The 20479-nt window shown below is 35.4% G+C and overlaps 1 protein-coding gene across 1 annotated transcript; it reads right to left on the minus strand.

Moving 5' to 3' along the window:
- Positions 1 to 14105: 14105 nt before the first annotated feature.
- On the minus strand, positions 14106 to 15376 carry LOC149160004 (transcription factor bHLH118-like). Its single transcript, XM_089433608.1, has 3 exons — positions 14786 to 15376; positions 14281 to 14654; positions 14106 to 14183 (listed from the first exon to the last, which is right to left on the minus strand). The coding sequence occupies exons 1-3, from the start codon at positions 15078 to 15080 to the stop codon at positions 14106 to 14108; spliced, it is 747 nt and encodes a 248-aa protein (XP_089289734.1). The 5' UTR covers positions 15081 to 15376.
- Positions 15377 to 20479: the final 5103 nt, after the last annotated feature.

Raw genomic sequence — 20479 nt, forward strand, 5'->3', positions numbered from 1 at the left:
ATCATGGCAAGCTTACAGGGTTTCATAAGCTTCATCTTCCCTCAAAAATATTTTTGGAATCTATTCAATCCATAAATTGAAGATATTTCCCATAATCCAACAGTAAGAAGAAATATTTTTGATAACCTTTCTTTTGTCTTTCAAAGATAGGAGAGGAGTGTTAGTTTTTTTAGCATCAAATGTGATCTAACTGCAAAATTTGGTGGAGAGGCTAAAATACATGTATTCTCCAAACCCTAGAAATCGTTTATGGAAATTCCACCTAGAGACAACTTAATTAAAATAATTTATCAATTTTTAATGTTTCCTAAGACTACACTTAGGGAATATGATTAATTAAAGGGTACTAATTAAGTCATGGTGATTGTTAGAGGCCTAAATCTACCTCAGGCTGAGAAAGGCAAGACCTAGGATAGCATCAAACCATGCTTAACGTGGTAGCTAGCCCTACTAGGTCGGGAGAGGGCTCTCTCCTTGTCAATCTCAGAAAATATGGCCAGCGAAAGCTTGAGATGACTGATGTAATGACTGAATTTAGGCTAGGTATATGCTTAGGGTAATTTGATTGAATTTGATGTTGGTTTGTTGGCTCAATTGTGAAAGACAGATTTGGGTCCAGGGAATGGACACAGTCTTGTAGATATCTCTATGGGGCGAGGTAGGCAAATGGCTTAGTGCTTCAAATTGAGTGAGATGCAGAGCTTTTAGACTGGTGAGGAGCTGGAGAGGGCATGAAAATCTCAGGGATCCTCTTCAAACAGCTAAGAACATAAAAAACTAAACAAAACCCTAGGTAGAGCACTGCAACTCAATGAATTCTACCTTTATCCTTGTTTGATTTAGTTAAGATGAAGCAAAGAGATATGATGGCATACATAAAACATATAAACTTGCAATTACAGAAGGAAACACAATACCAAATCAAGTTGCCACAAGAATCCCATAAAGTGCTACAATCCCTGGTCTATTCCTTTGCTAAACTGCTAAAATGAGTGTACAATAATGCTCAAAGCATTCACAAGAGTCCAACCTTTCTCAATGACTGAAAAACTACTAGATATTGGCATCAAACAAATCATGCAAGGCTTTAGGGGTCGAACTCATGAGTTTAGGAGCTATTTCAACAAGATCTAAACTAAGAACTGAAAAGTAGGCAGTCGAACAACATGCCTCTAAAACCTAGGAAATTGATTCATTCAGTTGCAAACTAGTTTTTCATGATGAATCTACCTATATGAGTGAAAATTTAGTATAATTACATCAATATCCATCAAGTCACTTTAAATTACATCATTAGTTTGACTATTAGAAAGAGAAAAGTCAAACTGTGAAGAAACTAGGTGAAAAACAAAGTTTTTTTGGCCAAAATGAGAAAATTTCACCCTATGCACCATGTTGATTTCCCTATGGGTCACGCTACTTTGGAGCTGATTTTGGAGGCCTTCACGTGCACCAAATTTCTGAATTGGGTCTCCATTTGGCCCTCCGAAACTGAGTTCTCCCAGCACTGCTTCCTGTATGTCCAAAAAGGGTCAAAAAGGTCATTTTTGAGGTGTTTTTGACCTTTTTGGAACCTAAAAACCTGTCAAATTTTCTAACCCATGTGAGGAAATTCATATTTTTCCATGAAAAATCCAAAAATGATGATTTTGCCTCAAAAGGAGGTCTCTAGCAAAAGCGCGCGCCAAGTGGCGCGGCGCATCAGGTAGAAAAACCTATTTTTTGGGCCAAAAATTTCAAGATTGCAAAAAGTTTCTCAAATTTCTTGAAATTTGGGCCGAGTGTTCCTCATCAGGTGCTATGTTGGGCTAAGGAAGCCTTAGCCAAGATCTAGAGTCTATCTTGCTCTTTTCTCTTCCTCATGGCTTTCTTCAATTTGGCCTTCAAATTCCCGATTCTTGATTAGCACACCATATTTCTTGACAAGTAGTGGTATGCCATGTTCCTCAACAAGTTTTTCTCATTGTTAGCCTCTTTCAGCATCCTTTCTAGGTGCATGTTTGTTAACTCGAGCCAAGATTCACGATCAGCTTGAACATCTTTCTCAAGTGTGGTCAATTTGATTTTCCTCCTCTTGGCAGCTTACTGTTTTGCCCTTATGTTTTGGAGCTCCATGATGGTTTACTGATCTTCTAGCTGTTTGTTCCTCTGCTCCAAATAATTAATGATCCACTTGGCTCTTTCCAGGTTGAGAGACAAATGCTGAATATCATCTTGCTGCTCCTGAATGATCTCTTTAAGCTTTGAGCTTTGTGAGCCCAAATCAGTGTCATCATCTTGAATGAGGATGAAATCCACCTCTTGACCTCCTGAAGGTCCCTCATCATGCAAGGGATGCTTAGTCTTGTCCTATACCTGCTCTATCGATGGAGGAAACGAGACCCCTTCCACCCCGGGTGGAGATAGTACTGGTTTCGCTACTGCAAACAACCTCCTAGTGCCCTTTCGGTATGTGACAAAAACTCTCACACTAGTGGTTTGTGTCTCATGAACCTCCTGCTGATGTGAAAGCTCTCCTGCCTCATGAAAAACTGCTGGGGTTACTTGAGGACCTGAAAAGACCTCATGTGCAATGAAATTCTCCCATGAGATGTTCAGTAAACCAAGTTGATGTAAGACCACAATTTTAATTAGTGTAAAGTGATATATGTTGTTATACTGCTGCTGAGGAGGCTTCCTTTGCTCTAAGGTGGTCATCTTCTCTATATTTCTACAAATAAAATAAGGGAGGTTCATCATCCTCACCCTAGTAAAGTGCATCAATAATCTGATATGATAGGCATACAGATGAGAGAATCTACCCTCACAGCTGAAATATCTAATTATGTTTTTCTTTGCCATTAATGCAAGATCGGCACTCTAGGGCTTCAGAGTCAATCTTCTTCTTCTTCCTACATTAGTATTCCTGTCAGCTCTTCAAATTTTGGGATCTTCTCTCTAGCATTTATCCCAGTGATGAACATTTGGTAATCATTAGTGACACCATTCATGGTATGTTAGGTCCCTATAATACTAGTGATGCCCCCATTCCTATTGTATTTCTATCCCTTATTAATATTGTTGTGCTCCTATTGTCCCCAAATTGTTATTACTGTGCCCCATAGAATCCCTCTATTGTTATTTTTGTGCCCTTATATTATTATTGTTAGGTCGGCTTGGTTATATTGTGACCCCTTAGACTCCTATATATAGAAAGGAGGTTTTGTCATTTGTATCATCCAAGAATTGTTCATTTGTGTAATGTAAAGGAGGTTGCCCCCTCGAAGAGGCTAAATTATAAGGCGTTCAACTATCTTTTCAATCTTTTTGTGAGTTGGTTTCATAACATTTGGTATCAAAGCTTTGGATTCTAGCGTTTCACTACTCCAAATAGGTCATCGTGGAATTTTCACTATAATTTTTTTTTTTGCGATGTTTCGGAAGAAAAAAAAAAACCCATTTGAGATGAAATCACATTGAACCTTGGGTCCGAATTTCAGATCTTTTCACATTATATTTTCGGAGATATTATCTGAGGAAGTTGGCCGTTTTGAAAACTCTTGAATTACATTCCAAACAGGTGACCTTGCGAAAATCGTCATAACTTTTGTTTCGAGCATCAGATTGAAATTTCGTAAGAAATTACAAAAAGAGGATGGAATGTAGTTTCCTATGTAAATTTTTCAGATACTAAGGTCAAAACAGTGACACGTGGCACTTCATACAAGTTCTCTCTTCTGGAAAGTTATATAATTAGGTCATCTTGGCATATTGTCCATAACTCTGCCTTGGAGAATCTAAATTCGATCAGAATGGTGGCATTGAAAAGAGGACACAGAGGGTTGCTGCTAGTCGCAATTTCAAAACTAGATGATCTGAAAATACAGAGATACATCAGATTCAATATTGAGCTCCTACAAAGTGAAAAAAGGTGTGTAGTTTTTTTTTTTTAATTTTGCATAAGCTTGGTTTGAAAAATTAATTGGAAAGAATTCAAAGGGCATAGTAAAGCATTATTATCGGTAATTGATGCCCCAAGGAAAGAAAATGCAAACACCTATTAAGCAACCTGAAATTTCTAGCATGACTCATGAAGAAGAGGAAGAAATGCAACATGATATATCAAAATTATGAGACCAAGTGCAATAAATGTCACTTGCACAAAAAGTAACAGAATCTAAGATGGATGGTTTAAAGAAAGATGTAGAAGCTAAGATGGATGGTTTAAAGAAAGGTGTAGAAGCTAAGATGGATTGTTTAAAGAAAGGCATAGAAGCTAAGATGGATGGCATGGAAGCTAAGATGAATGGCATGGATGCTAAAATGGATGGCATGGATGATAAGATGGAAGAATTGAAGATAGATTTGAATAATTTTCTACAAGAAATGGTAACTAATGGTGAAAGGGTACTAAAGGAAACTCATGATGAGAACAAAAGAAATGTTAATCATGATTTCATAGACTCTAATGTTGGATCAAGGACCCACCATATTCCAAAAATTGATATGAGGAATTTTGATGGCAAGGATTCTGCAGCATGGATACTATAGATGGAGCAATTTTTCGATCTCAATAATGTGCAAAACACACAAAAGGTATGTATTGAAAATTTATATTTGGAACCAAATTAGTTTGTATGGTATCAATGGCTTTGCTCTCGTAAACAAATTATCACTTGGGAAATTTTTACGGAAGAAATGACAACACATTATGAGGATACAAAAAGCAACACTTTTTTTAGCCAATTGATAAGTATCAAACAAAAGGGTTCAATGATGGAGCACATTGAGGAGTTCCAAAAATTGAACATAAGGGTAAAAAATATTCCAAAGGAGCATAGGATTGATGTGTTCATAGGGACTTTAAAGGATAATATCCAACATGATGTTCACCTTTGGGAACCTAATTCATTAGAGAAGGCATTCAGGTTAGCAGGAAAAATGGAAAGCAAAATTATGGCAACTAGGAAGCCTACCACTGAGAACTATAAAGACGGAAGTGTTGTTGCCCCTAGCCTTCCAAAACCTATAAGGTTGACACCACAACAATTGGAAGAAAAAGGAGCAAAATGGCTTTGTTACAATTGTGATAGAAAATACACTAAAGGTCATAAGTGTGCTGAGAATAAATTATTCTACATAGATTGTCAGGAGGAAGAAGAAAAGGAACAAGAAAGGTCAAAAGAAGAGGATATACTCCAGGAGCAAAGACTAGATAAAGAAGAAATGCATCCGACCAGATCTTGTAATGCATTGGCTGGAATTATCACTCCTCAAACCATCAAGATAGAAGGACATATCAAGAAGAAAAAGGTAATATTGTTGATTGATTCAGGAAGTACCCACAATTTTATTCATTTTAAGATAGCAAATAATTGAATTGCTTCCTATATCTAGCACCAGAGTGTCAAGTGATGGTTGCAAATGGAGGAACAATAAATTGCTCTGGAAAGTGCCATAATATCAAGCTATCCATGGGAGAATATGTATTGAATAGCCCAATGCTTTCCATTCCAATGGAAGGTGATGATGTTGTACTAGGAGTCCAATGGCTACAACCCTTGGGTACAATAGCTTTTAACTTTCAACAACCTTTCATGAAATTTTATGTGGAAGGAAAGGAAGTTGAATTAAGGGGTATTTCAGGGAAACTGGGAAAGATAATAAGCTCTAACGGTATGACAAAGCTTCTAAAAAAGGAACAAGTAGGTGTAATTTCACAATTATGTTCGCTAGATGTTTCCACATCGAAATCATTTATTTCTCCAAATCTCCAAAAAGTCTTGGACAATCATTCCAAGGTATTTGAGACTCCCAAAGGTCTCCCACCTATTCGTGATCATGATCATGCTATTCATTTAATTCTAGGAAGTGTTCCTCCAAACATCAGGCCGTACAGATATCCCTATGCCCAAAAGAGTGAAATTGAACGTATGGTTGCAAAAATGCTTGAAGCTGGTATAATTCAACCTAGCCAAAGTTCTTTCTCTACTCTGGTAGTATTGGTGCACAAGAAGGATGGATCATTGCACATGTGTCCAGATTATAGGGAGCTCAACAAGCTCACTATTGAAGATAAGTTTCCCATTCCTATCATTGATGAATTATTGGATGAATTGCATGGATCAATTTAATTCACCAAGTTAGATCTTCTTTCAGGATATCATCAAATCAGAACGAAGACTCAAGGCATTCAGAAAGGAGCATTTAGAACTCATGAGGGTCACTATGAGTTTTTGGTCATGGCTTTTGGCCTTACCAATGCACCTTCTACATTTCAAGGTTTGATGAATTCCATTTTCAAACCCTTCCTTAGAAAATTTATGTTAGTATTTTTTGATTATATACTAATCTACAACAAGTCTTGGAAGGATCATGTTGAACATGTTGACAGGGTGCTACAACTATTGGAGGAGAAACAACTATATGCAAAAAGATCCAAATGTTTCTTTGGAGTACAAAAGGTGGAATATCTAGGTCATATTGTATCTCATGAAGGAGTTAAGGTAGACCCTAGCATAATTAAAGCCATTAAGGAATGGGAGATCCCCACATCCATAAAGCATTTGCAAGGATTTCTCGGGTTGACAGGTTATTATCACAAGTTTGTTAAGAATTATGGGAAAATAGCAGCACCTCTAACAACATTGTTGAAGAAAGATGCATTTTCATGGACTCTAGAAGAAACAAAGGCCTTTGAACATCTTAAAGAGGCAATGTGCCAAGCACCGGTCTTAGCTACACCAGACTTCACAAAAACCTTTATTGTGGAATGTGATGCTTCTGGAAATGGAATTGGTGCTGTTTTAATGCAAGATGAAAGACCCATTGCTTTCGAAAGTCGTCCAATCAAGGGAAAGTATTTACACAAAGCTATTTATGAGAAGGAAATGTTGGAAATACTACATGCACTTAAGAAATGGTGACCCTACTTAATGGGAAGACACTTCAAGGTAAAAACGGATCATGATAGCCTTAGATAATTTTTAGAACAAAGATTATACTCTAAAGAACAACAAAAATGGGTCACAAAGATGTTGGGTTATGACTTTGAAATCATATACAAAAAAGGGAAGCAAAATGTTGTGGCAGATGCACTCTCAAGAAAGGATGAGGATGTGGAAACATTGTTGTGCACCATTTCTATTATCCAACTAGATTGGATAAACGAAGAAAGGGAGGAATAGAAGAATGACGAAGAAGTGTGGGAACTTATTCAAAAGTTATAACAAGATTCCATTACATCTGATACATTTAGCTGGAAAAATGATTCGTTATGGTACAAAGATCACTTATACCTCTGTAAGAATTCCCAACTCAAACAAAAGATTCTCCTGGAATTGCACGCTTCTCCGTTAGGAGGGCACTCAGGATTTTTAAAAACCTACCACGGGGTAAACAAGGAATTTTTTCGGGATGGCCTTAAATTGGATATTCAAAAGTTTGTGGCGTAATGTTTGCTATGCCAACAAAATAAAGCTAAAATAATTAAGACACTAGGTCTATGACAGCCTTTATCCATTCCATGCCAATGTTGGGAGGAGGTTTCAATGGATTTTATCACAGATTTACCCAAGTCTTAGGGAAGGAGTGTCATCATGGTGGTAGTTGATAGACTTACCAAGTATGCACACTTTTGTGCATTATCACATCCATTTAAAGCCAGTACAGTTTCTATGGCATTTATGGAAACAATTCAAAAGCTACATGGGAGCCCAAAGATTATTGTAATTGACAAAGATCCTTGTTTTACTGGAAATTTTTGGACAAAATTATTTTCTTGTCTTGGTACTCAGTTAGCTCATAGCTCATCTTATCATCCCCAATCTGATGGGCAAACTGAGATAGTAAACAAATGTTTGGAAGGATATCTTCGTTGCTTTGTATCTAATAAACAGACACAATGGGTCAAATGGTTGCCTTTGGCTGAATGGTGGTATAACACTTCCTTCCGTACTAAAACAAAAATGACCCCATTTATGGCACTTTATGGATATCAGCCACCATAATCACATCACATTTAAGAGAAAATTCTAAGGTTCAAGTAGTGGAACATAACATCGAGCATCAACAGCAAGTTCTCCAACTCTTAAAGGATAACCTCGTGTTGGCGCAGAATAGAATGAAACAACAGGCAGAGAACATCACAGCGAAAGAAGTTTTGATGTAGATGACTAGGTATTCTTACGGCTACAACCATATAAACAAATGTCCCTCAAGCAAGCTAAGAAGGATAATAAATTGTCACCAAAGTATTCTGGTCCATACAAGGTGTTGCAAAAGATTGGTACTATGGCATACAAATTGGAGATTCCTATAGCTTCTCGAGTGCACCCAGTTTTCCATGTTTCATGTTTAAAGAAGGTTATAGGCGACAAGCTCCTAGTTCAAACAATATTGCCAGAACTTGACGAGGAAGGAAAAATTATATTGGAACCGAAAGCAGTCATAGAAACAAGAACTTGACAGCTACGAAATTGATCCATTTCAGAGTATCTCATCAAGTGGAAGAACTTATCTGCTAAAGGTTCCACATGGGAGGATGAGAATTTTATATAGAAGCGTCCAGAACTACTCAAGCATTGGGGACAACAAATTTTTAAAGGAGAGGGGCATGTTAGGTCCCTATAATACTAGTGATGCCCCCATTACTATTGTATTTCTATCCCTTATTAATATTGTTTTGCCCCTATTGTCCCCAGATTGTTATTACTGTGCCCCATAGAATCCCTCTATTGTTATTTTTGTGCCTTTATATTATTATTGTTAGGTCGTCTTGGTTATATTGTGACCGCTTAGACTCCTATATATAGAAAGGAGGTTTTGTCATTTGTATCATCCAAGAATTGTTCATTTGTGTAATGTAAAGGAGGTTGCCCCCTCGAAGAGGCTGAATTATAAGGCGTTCAACTATCTTTTCAATCTTTTTGTGAGTTGGTTTCATAACATGGTAATTGTTTTATTAAAAGAAATGAAACCCACTGGTGAGCTCTACAAAAGAGAGTCTGAACCAGGAGAGTCTTGCTCTGCAGAATGCTCTATATTGTCCATGCACATTACACATTAAATAGAAAACATGGTTTTAGGGAAGTTAGAACAACATCCTAAGAAATTGAAACTAATTCCTATCCTGAGGTAACGTGAACCAACTCTACCTATTCTAGGATATTCTCCATTATCTTCAATAGGCAACAACCAGATTTAGCCGCGCTCTGTAGAAATCAGCGAACAGGCACTCCATTTTCTTCTAAATATGAAATTTTATTAGTAATAAAAGGTCATGAGTCATAAATTCATTGCCGGATATGACTGTTCATTTCTTCATTTTCTTGTCAGTTCAAAGTTGTGCTCGAGAAAGGCGTGTTTGTTGTTAATGATGGTCTTACTAGCATCAAATCGATATGGTTGCCTTTAATATGGAGAATCTCAAGGCCTCTGTTGAGATCATGTGTAAATTTACCAAAGAATTGGTAGATGAATGGGGCCCTTGTGAAATGAGATCACCAAATGTGTGGACAAACTGACAGTTGATGTTATCTTTAGGGCCGAGTTTGGAATGAGCGATGGAAAACTAGAAAAATAACTATTTGAAGATCTATGACACTTCTGCTGCACTAGAAACACTTCTCGGGGCTGACTATTTCTACAGGTTTTCTTCGCTGATTCCATTGTACTATGCATTGGGTTCAATAACAAAATAGTGTTTTTAAGATTGGTTTGGTTGTCATAACACTTGTCAGGTTGAAAAGTGGGTTCAAGAGTAGAATGGTGTTTTTAAGATTGGTTTGGTTGTCGGGTTCAAGGGAAGAATAGTGTTGAAAAGTGGATTCAAGAGCAGAATGGTGTTTTTAAGATTGGTTTGGTTGTCAGGGTTCAAGGGCAGAATAGTGTTTTTAAGATTGGTTTGTGTTGGAAGAATCACTGCACCTCTATGGAATCCGTAATTTCCACCTTGGGGATCCTAGTTACTAGTTTGGAATGTTTACCAACACCTGCAGTTTTTGGTGTAATGGAAAACCTGTTCATGGTATCAGAGCCTGGACCCAGGTTCGATTCCCCTGAGTTGCATTTGAGGGGGGGTGTTGGAAGAATCACCACACCTCTATGGAATCCATAATTTCCACCCTGGGGATCCTAGTTACTGGCTTGGAATGGTTACCAACACCTTCGGGTATTGGTGTAATAGAAAACATCTTCATGGTATCACAGCCTAGACCCAGTTTCGATTCCCTCGAGTTGCGTTTGAGGGGCATGTTGGAAGAATCACCGCACCTCTATGGAATCCGTAATTTCCACCGTGGGGATCCTAGTTACTGGTTTGAAAAGTTTACCAACACCTACGGGTTTTGGTGTAATTAAAAACCTCTTAATGGTATCAGAGCTTGGACCTAGGTTCGATTCCCTCGAGTTGCATTTGAGGGGGGGTGTTGGAAGAATCACCACACCTCTATGGAATCCATAATTTCCACCCTGGGGATCCTAGTTACTGGTTTGGAATGTTTACCAACAACCTATGGGTTTTGGTGTAATGGAAAACCTCTTCATGGTATCAGAGCCTGGACCCAGGTTCGATTCCCCCTAGTTGCGTTTGAGGGGGGGTGTTGGAAGAATCACTGCACCTCTATGGAATCCGCAATTTCCACCCTGGTGTCCTAGTTACTGGTTTGGGAAGTTTACCAACACCTGCGGGTTTTGGTGTAACGGAAAACCTCTTAATGGTATCAGATCTTGGACCCAGGTTCGATTCCCCCGAGTTGCATTTGAGGGCAGTGTTGGAAGAATCACCACACCTCTATGGAATCCATAATTTCCACCGTGGGGATCCTAGTTACTAGTTTGGAAAGTTTACCAACAACTTGCAGGTTTTGGTGTAACGGAAAACCTCTTCATGATATCAGAGTGTGGACCTAGGTTCGATTCCCTCGAGTTTCGTTTGAGGGGCGTGTTGGAAGAATCACTACACCACTATGGAATCCATAATTTCCACCCTAGGGATCCTAGTTACTGGTTTGAAATGTTTACCAACACCTATGGGTTTTGGTGTAATGGAAAACCTCTTCATGGTATCAGAGCCTGGACCCAGGTTCGATTCCCCCGAGTTGCGTTTGAGGGGCGGTGTTGAAAGAATCACCACACCTCTATGGAATCTGTAATTTCCACCCTAGGGATCCTAGTTACTGTTTTGGAACATTTACCAACACCTACGGGTTTTGGTGTAACGGAAAACCTCTTCAGTTTGATTGTCATAACTCTTGTGAGGTTGAAAAGTGGGTTCAAGAGTAGAATAGTGTTTTTAAGATTGGCTTGGGTGGGTTCAAGAGCATAATAGTTTTTTTAAGATTGGTTTGGTTGTCATAACGGTTGTTAGTTTGAAAAGTGGCGGTGAAAATCTTGGGAGGCCATTGAATTTATAAATATTAATGGTGATATATTATGTTGATTTTGTGATATGGTATTGATTTTATGTCGTAAATTTGTGGTATAAGTTGAAGTTATAGTATGTTATTGCACGAGTGTAGTGTGAAAAATCAAATGAATAACTAATTATAGAATAGATTAACATATTTTTAAATTGGCGGTTTTTGATGGATATGGTAACATAAGAATATAAGCTGGTGGTGTATAAGTTTACAGGTTAATTTGATTATGTGTTTACAAGGTCATCTTGTATAATTGACTTCTTAATACATTCAGTACTCTACCTTTCTATATAACTGTGGAATACAACGAAAGACCATGTGTTCAACAGATGGAGGTCTCTCCATAGGATGGTATTCAGATTCCTAGATAACTAGGGAATACAGTGAAAGATCTCTCCATAGGATGGTTCAGTATGGACACTAACCTGTCGTGCTTCGAGAGGCGTCAATTCTCAAAGATTGTCTACAACGGTTATGTTTTAAATGGTAAATTAATAGCTCGAATATGCCATGGTGAAAGAGAGGTGTTTGCGAGATGTGAATGTGAGCGTTGATGAAGGCAAGTCAAACAAAAATTAATATTATTGTTGTATTATGTGTTTGTAATGTTTTCCTTGTAAGCATTAAAGGAGGGTGTTGGAAGTAATGATTCCATGTCACGTGTAGTTGTTATTAGGAGTTACTAGAATTCAATCTAGAAAGTGTTGCTTCCAATGTATGAGTCATACTCTTGATGTAGATGTGTTATGTTTTATATATGTAACCTTTGTGATTAATAAAAATATCAAGTTTGATTTGTTGTGTGCACAATTTCTCTGATCTCTCTCCATTTTTATATCACAAAAATCCGAAAACTAAGAGATAAAAAAGTTAAACTACTTTGAGAAATCACGAAAATCTGAAAGCTGCAAGGTTAGGAAATAGAAACGTTAAACTACTTTGAGCAAAAACCAAGATAAACATCTGACGTCTAGGGATTCATACAATAACACATTACCTTCGACTAAATGCTATAAAAGACCCTATCATAAAACCATAGCGCACACAACTTCAACTCGGTTTCTTCTAAGACCTGTAGCAGGCTAGAGAAGTCAATCTGATTCTTGAAAGTATTTACGGTGACTTAATGCCTGGACCAAATTTGCCAACCCTGATTGTCTGATGCTTCTCCGGTACAATGGATGGTAGAGCCTGCGAAGCTTGCAGGTTTGCATAGACACATGAGCGGTTGGAAAATGGTTTAGCAGTGGCTTTAGTTTCATATTTTTTCTTTCAGAGCTCTATTTACTTATCTTGTAAATGAGAAAGGTATTTAGTCGCTTCCAACAGTTAGTCCATTAATGTGTATTTTGTCTACAAAAATAACAATCACAATCGAAATCATTGACCCTTTTCTTCTCCTTTAAGCACTTTTATTAATATGTTTCATCTTTAAAAATGGCAAATACAATTTAAAGTTACTGCCCCTTTTCTTTTTAATATTTTTACTTACATGACTAAGATAAAGAAAACTCACATCCCTCTTCTTAGTCTATTGACTCTTATTCTGTTTTTAGATTATTAATTATTGGTTTATTTGTTTTTCTCTCATGACATTGAAGACCCTACACCTTGTACTTCAGTGTATGTATTTTGCATTTTGAATTTATAGGCCGTTTGTTTTTCTGTTTTTTCTTAAAACAGTTTTTTTTTTTTGGATATGGTCATATTTTTCTTAGTAGTTGGTTATAAAAAATTTTGGATATGTAATAAATTTTAATTTTTATAATTTTAAAAAATGAGTTTATATTGCTTAAAAATTTCTAAATATTTGTTGAATCATAAATTTAAAGTATATACTCTGCACAATTTCTGTTGTAAAATGCTCTTTCAATATGCTAAAGAAAATTAACATTTTAAACCTTAGGAAAAAAAATTCTTAACTAAAATCTTCTCAACAAAGACAAAACAAAAAAAACTTAAAACAATTACACGGAAGTATTTTTAATAAATAAAGAATGTAAACTTTTTCACAATTTGAAAAAGTATAATAAAATAAAATAAACCTGCTAACACTTCACACAATTTTCTTAGTAAATATGAAAATAACATCCAAACATATTAATAGTTTACATGATTTTATTTATTGAAATGAAAATTCTCCATAAATCAGTAGGCCAACAAAGTTCTCGCACAAAAGTTGCCTGTGATACTCTTCCTAACCAAATAGGATTCAAAATACTAAAATTGCAAAGCATGCCTTATTCTCACTGATTCGAAATACAAAAATTGTAAAACATGCCTTATTCTCACTTGTTTAAGAAACTTTAGGTACTCTTCGTATCAAAACTTATAAAACATACTTATTCTCATTTATTTAAGCATGGGAACGAAGACATGCCCAGAAATTTCATGGTTAGGCATTTCATAAGGCAGAGTATATAATTTCTGCTCCTACAGAGTGGAAAGAGTGCTTACCAGAACGATAACAGAAAAAATTGAAAAGAGAATTACTAAGAACGCAATAGACCAAACCAAAAAAAAAATCTGCTCCCACAGAGAGCCAAAAGTGCTTATATTTATTTACACAAGTTTGCTTTAAGTCTGTTACAGTAGGCTTAACTTTAGAGTAGTCTCGGACAGCCTTTTTCGAGAAGTGAATGTCCATTTCAACAGAAATACGCAGCCAGAAGAAGAGTAAACTATAGATTACTTTATTATCGAATTTTATGGAAGATTTCCATTCATCAAATGATCAATTCTCCCGTGTACGACAGCGCTATCAAATTGGCGAAAGTCTGAGAGCTGCAAGGTTAAGAAGTAGAAACGTTTAACTACTCTGAAAAAAAAAAAAATCAGATAAACATAGCAGCGTCAAGGTTTTCATACAATAATATATTACCTTCGACTGAACGCTATAAAAGTCCCTATCATTTATAGCAGAAACAGTAGCATCAACAACTTCAAGTCCGGCTTCTTCCAAAACCATTAGCAGAATAGACAACTCAATCTGATTTTTGAAAGTGTTTACGGTGACTTGAATGCCTGGACCAAATTTGCCAACCCTAATTGTCTGATGTTTGTCCGGTTCAATGGGGGCTCGAGCCTGGGAAGCTTGCAGGTTTTTATAAACACATGAGCTGGTGGAAAATGGTTTAACAGTGGCCATGAAATTTAGCTCCTCTCTTTTCTTTCCGACCTCTATTACCTTGTCTTGTAAATGAGAAATGTGTTTAATGGCTTCCAGCAGTTTTTCCGATAATGCGTATTTTATATACAAACATAACAATAACAAGTTTGCTTTAAACACTTTTATTAATATGTTTCTTAAAAAATGGCAAATACAAGTAAAGCCGCTGCCCCTTTCCTTTTGCCTTTAATACTTTTATTTATAGAAAACCTAACCATAGGGTACTCCTCGGGGAGTAGCGATATCAGTGTTGAACAAAACGCTTTCATCTTATTTCGCCTCTGCCTTTCCACCAGTTTCTGAATATTCCCAACACGTACCCTGCTGGCCTCATGATCATCACCACCACCTCCTCCCGCTGCTTTCTTCTTTCGATGGCTCCGCGTCGGTGGCAAACTAGGGTTACTGGAATCCAGCAAAGAATTTGCTGCCGAGTTACAGGTTAGAATTTGAGTGGGATCGCCAAGGTACGAATTTTGGCCAATATTGAGTGAGCGCCTGTGAAGAATCATCCTCGGGAGTCTGATCCAGCTGCACCACCGGCCCTAAAGAAGCTGTTCCGAGCAGGCCGGAATCATGCGGCTTTTCGGTGGAGAGAGCATCAAGTATTACCACTGCAGGGGCATCGGCGTCGGCATCAATACAACTTCCGGGTTCCAAAAAATTAATTGATTGGGTGGACATTTACACCAATAGCTTTTCCTCCACAAATCTTCCATTCTCAGAGGAGTGAGGATCATTACGAAACAAAAAATCAGAATTTTCAACTCTGTTACAGACAGACGCATTACTGGCAAGGAAAAGACTGTTCTTGCCGTTCTGATTTGAGGGACAGTTAAAAGTGGAATCTTTGTGGTTGACTTTTACAGTGGGAAGCTTTAGATAAAAAGTTATTTGGTTTTGCATGCGTTTCTGGGCGTAAAGTTTTGGTATCTCATATGTTGGATACACAATTTTGCCTGGTTTATCTTATTATTCTCAGATTTTGAAACACCTTAAAACCCTATCGTATTATTTCGAAAGTTTTTGCTTCAGCAAATTTCAACGAAAATAGGTCTTTCCGGCATATAGTGTAAATGATGTACTGTTTCTTTGTGATTACGATGAGCTGGTAAGCCGCAAAAGGAATAGATTGGGGAATGTGTTCCACGATTGGAGAAGGAACAGACCTCATTCCTTCACATGTTCTAACCCTACTCAGGAAGCTATCTAAATTTTTAGGTTTGGAGGGAAAGAATGAATCGTAACGCATTATTTTGGACGCGTCACATAATGTTGTTTTCTTAATTATATAACTTAAAGTGGATGGGACGGATATTACATTATATTAATATTTTTTAAATATATAATTCTAGTAAATTCCCTAAATCAAGTGTCACTCTGTAAACCCCGTCAAAACATTGACCATTAATATGCGCATCATTTAATGTTTATAACTAAGACAATTGTTTTTTAATGATACACATGCTTGATGTTAATGTTTATGGTTTTAATTTAGTTCATTATTATAATTATTTAAATTATGTTTCTTAAATAATGATATTGACAATTTAATGAGTTGTTAAAAATCAGATAAATGGTTTTTTTTCCTAATATAAATTGTAATGAATATATTTTTCAGTGTTTTTGTTATAATAAATGTTGAAAATTTATTTAAAAATGTTTTATCCATTCAAAAATAATTAAGAAGAAAATTGATAAATTTGAAATCTAATCAAAATAATATGAGTGGATTGTATCAATGGAATAAAACTATCAACATGATAAGAGGTCTATTAAAAGAAATAGAAAATACCAAAAATCACATGGTGTATTAAAAGAGAAGAGTTATTGGAAAGGGGGAAATGCCAAAAATCACATGAATACCTTAAGTGCTTGGATATCTAGTCATAATATTAACTATTTATATAACTATGTTCCAATGCCACTTACCATTAATCTTATATATGGTTATGTCAGTTATCATTAATCTTAACATATAGTTAAAACTAATATTTTTTAATTAAATGCAAATAAATATAATTAATCATTTATTAATTACAATAATTTTAATATTATCTTTCTATTTAAAAATGAATAAAAAATATTCAGAACTTATTAAGTCACTACCACATATATCAATATTTTTATTAAAAGCATCTACTTTGTGAAACCCTAATTCCATCGTACTGATATATTTGGTATCATAAATAATGTACCATAAAAAGTGAAATTTAACCTTATACATTAATTCAATACATATATACATATAATAATAAGAAAATAAAGTAATTACAATCATATATTACAAATAAATTTATTAGAGAAATTCAAAGAGGAAACAAAAACCAGCATACTCATAGTAATAAAAAATAATAATAACAATCACATATTACACATAAAATTATACTAAAAATTCAAAGCGATAAAACCAACAAATCTTTTAAGGAAATATTTTTTATTTTTTAATATTATCAATCAACTTCATTATATATAATCTCATAACATCTAAAACCCTTCTTTAATTAATCCAACATTAGTTTAATTTAAATTAAAACGCATTTATTTAACTAAAATTAATACTACCCACAACAATATTATTTATATATAAAATCCAATTATTTAACTAAAATTAGTACTATCAACGACAATATTATTGTTTATATATAAAACCCTCTTGCAAAACAACTACCTACCGGACTAAAACCTCCTTGTAACCCTTCGCTCTGACCAATACATATAGCCCGTCACTGTGACCAATACATATAACCCTTCACTGTGCCCAATACATATAAATTACATATGTGACTGCCAATATAAAAAATATGCCAAAAGGTATACAACCAAGTCATGGATTTTTTAAATAGAAGGAAGAAATCGCCCTTGAGGAATACTCGTATTCATCTCGTTCTCTCGACATGCATTATTATAAAATGTTTTCTATCATCTCCGAGGTGTTTCGTTGTAGAGTACGTACTTTGGGCTTATAGATTGGTCATTTTCAATTGATATTTAGTTTTTTTATGTTTAAAATGGGACAGCTAGGACATTTACCTTAAATAAATTACTATACCATATCAAACAACAAGAGGGGTTTGAAATTTGTTTTTAAATTTATTTGAAATGTGTTTATATATTTTGAAGGTCGATAAATAATTTTTTTTATTTATTTATTTGAAAATTGTTTATTTGATAAATAAATTTGTTTTAAATTTATTTGAAATTTGTTTATATATTTTTAATGTTGATAAATAAAATGGTGTAGATCATAGAACATTTATATTTGTTATTCATTTTGTGGTGGTTTTTTTAAAGAGAAACATAAACCAACATTGCTATAATTTCACAATATAGCAAAACTAATTTCACAACATAGAAAAACTTACTTTCAACGATAGTCTCGACCCATTTCCAATGGAATATTTTATGTCTATCATGTGAGATCATCATTGTAAATACTCAAAGTGTATTGCTTTTCTAATGTGCAATAGAAGCCAATGTTTTCATAACTTGTATTGTTTTTTGGATGTGTAATAGAAGCCAACATTGTCATAACTTCAAAGCACTGGGAAGCTTTTGCTGATAGTCCCCGCCTATTGCTAATAGAATCTTTATTGGAAAAAGTGTGAGATCATCATCACAAATACAATATGGTTCAGAAAAAGCATGATACATGTCTCTTGTAGTCAAAAGAGATAAGGGGTAATTACTAGCATTTGCATGAGATGTTGCAAAGAAAACACCCTAAGGCGGTAGAAAAGGAACTAGTAGCTTAAAGTGTTGTGTACAATCGATGTAATCTCTACATAGTGTTATAATGTTTCAAATGATCTATTTACAATGTCCAAGATCATATGTAAATTATTTACAATTTAAGATTCTCCTTTTTCATTAAATGACATCGGGTGCTTGCATTTTTCAACCTTCGGTTTATGCTCGCCGGTACATCTGAGAGAAGAGCAGAATTTGGAGTTTTCACCTTTGGTTTATTCCTTGTTTCTGTAAATTTGTTACTACACTATTGCTTCTTCATTGGAATAAGCTCAACATCCTGAGTTAATGGTCTAGAAACTTCTTCCCCAACCAACTTTTGTTGAATAATTTTCCATTTTCCCTCAAAGAATTGACTCATATTAACTGCCATATAATGAACATCATTACCAGGAGGATTATATTTCATTGCATTGGAAAAATTCAATCTTACATCTTCCCCAAATTCCATTGGGGGTGGAATAGAGATCCTTATCCAACTTACTTTGTATAGTGCCCAAATCCATGGGTTGAGTGATAATCTAAAAATAGTCAGGGATGTTTAATTTAACTGGATCAACAGGCTCATTGAATACCCAGGCAAATTTATGTGTCCTGAGCTTCTTTAGAGTATCAACACACTAGTTCATGTACTCAGCAACTGTTTTTCTTTGGACACGATCCATTTCATCCTCTTCACATCTTTTGATTCAAATCTTCTAAGAAGTCCATGCTTTACACCTATAGCACCAACTTTAGTCTTTTGTGCCTTCTTATCATTACCAGAAACATACTCAGAATTGAGGTAGAGTTGATTCACTTTAGGAGTTCACTTTTGTTTACCAAGAGAACGTAAGACGCCATTACTTCCATCACTCACGAATGATGATTGTATGCAAAAACCACTAAATTTTCAACATAATACTGAAGCCTGAACTACAACCGACACAATGACTGCTTTTCCAGGATTGCCACCTGGGCAACTATTCACCAACCTTGAAATATGTCCATCACTAACATATGGAATAGTGCGAGACGAAGTAAGCTGTATTTCTTCAATTCTATGTGCAACGGATCTCACTTGGTCCAGTTCCAACTTAAGTTTCTTTCTCAGCTCCATTTTTTGACTCCTTCACATATGTGAAACTACAATAACGTAAGTGGGAACTCCAAGAGAATCTATTTTTTGCCCTGCAGAATTAAGATTTATAGACTTTCTCTTGAGGAAACAAAAATCCTCCAAGGCAGTTTCAGAATCAAACTTGGATGAAGCTTTCATATTTTACATATTGAACCTTCTGCCTATTTCCATCTGAATCCCTTGTAACCTCCCATGCATAAGGGTAATCAGGGAGCATATTGTATGAAGTCCTAGCTAATATCTTTTTAGATTTTTTCATGATGGAATTCCTGTTGAGGTTGCTCTGAGGTTGGTGTTTCTCACGAGTTATTATAAGGGTAGAGACAATTTAGTGTATTAATCACATAAGAATACAATTTTGTATGACTAAGAATGGGTTCCAAGGTCAAGGACTTGAGAATCATACTTAAAAAAGGCTCACTTCCAATTGCTAAGAATCAACCTGAATGGGGATAAAAAGCACACAATAAACTAGAATTATAATAATAGTACAGCTTCAGAAATTGGCACTGCCATGCTCATCTTAAATTCATAAAAAAAAAATTAAATATGTCGACTGATACAATTAAACGCAATAGTAGTAGACAATAGTGAAGGCTCCCAAAGGTTCTAAACTTCTATATCAATTCAATATTAAAGTCATTTATTTGACATCTTGAAGATGAAAAAGTAGCTAACACAAATGAATTATCACAAAATAAATTGGATCAACTATAAATATTACATTACAAATAACTTTCAAAACAATTTACAACATCACTATCTTGAATACCATAATATACAACTAATTTATATATGTCAAATAGAGAACCACAATGGTTGGTGAATCAGTCTCAAAATGCCTCTGGCATTAGCTAGAGATAAAAAAAGTAAATAAATGAAACCAAAACCAAACCCTAACAAGAATTTTCATAGTACGAGACAATACCACTAGAGGAAGATCCAGAATCACTCCTTGAGCTACTTGAGCTACTACATTTGATGTTAACTACTTCTGTATCTTTCTCAATATAAACATTAGGGAAGTTCATTGTAGACATC

The sequence above is a fragment of the Pinus tabuliformis genome, chromosome 5_2 (genome assembly GCF_031772625.1).
Source record: "Pinus tabuliformis cultivar Carrire ecotype Pingquan chromosome 5_2, CPIR1, whole genome shotgun sequence".
In the NCBI taxonomy this organism is placed as follows: Eukaryota; Viridiplantae; Streptophyta; class Pinopsida; order Pinales; family Pinaceae; genus Pinus; species Pinus tabuliformis.

Coding starts and splice junctions, on each gene's coding strand:
- LOC149160004 (XM_089433608.1), bottom strand. CDS start 15,080: ATGATTCTTCACAGGCGCTCACTCAATATTGGCCAAAATTCGTACCTT. Junction 14,655..14,785: donor ACTCCCCGAGGAGTACCCTA/TGGTTAGGTTTT, acceptor TGTTATGTTTGT/ATATAAAATACGCATTATCG. Junction 14,184..14,280: donor TTTATAGCGTTCAGTCGAAG/GTAATATATTAT, acceptor TTAACCTTGCAG/CTCTCAGACTTTCGCCAATT.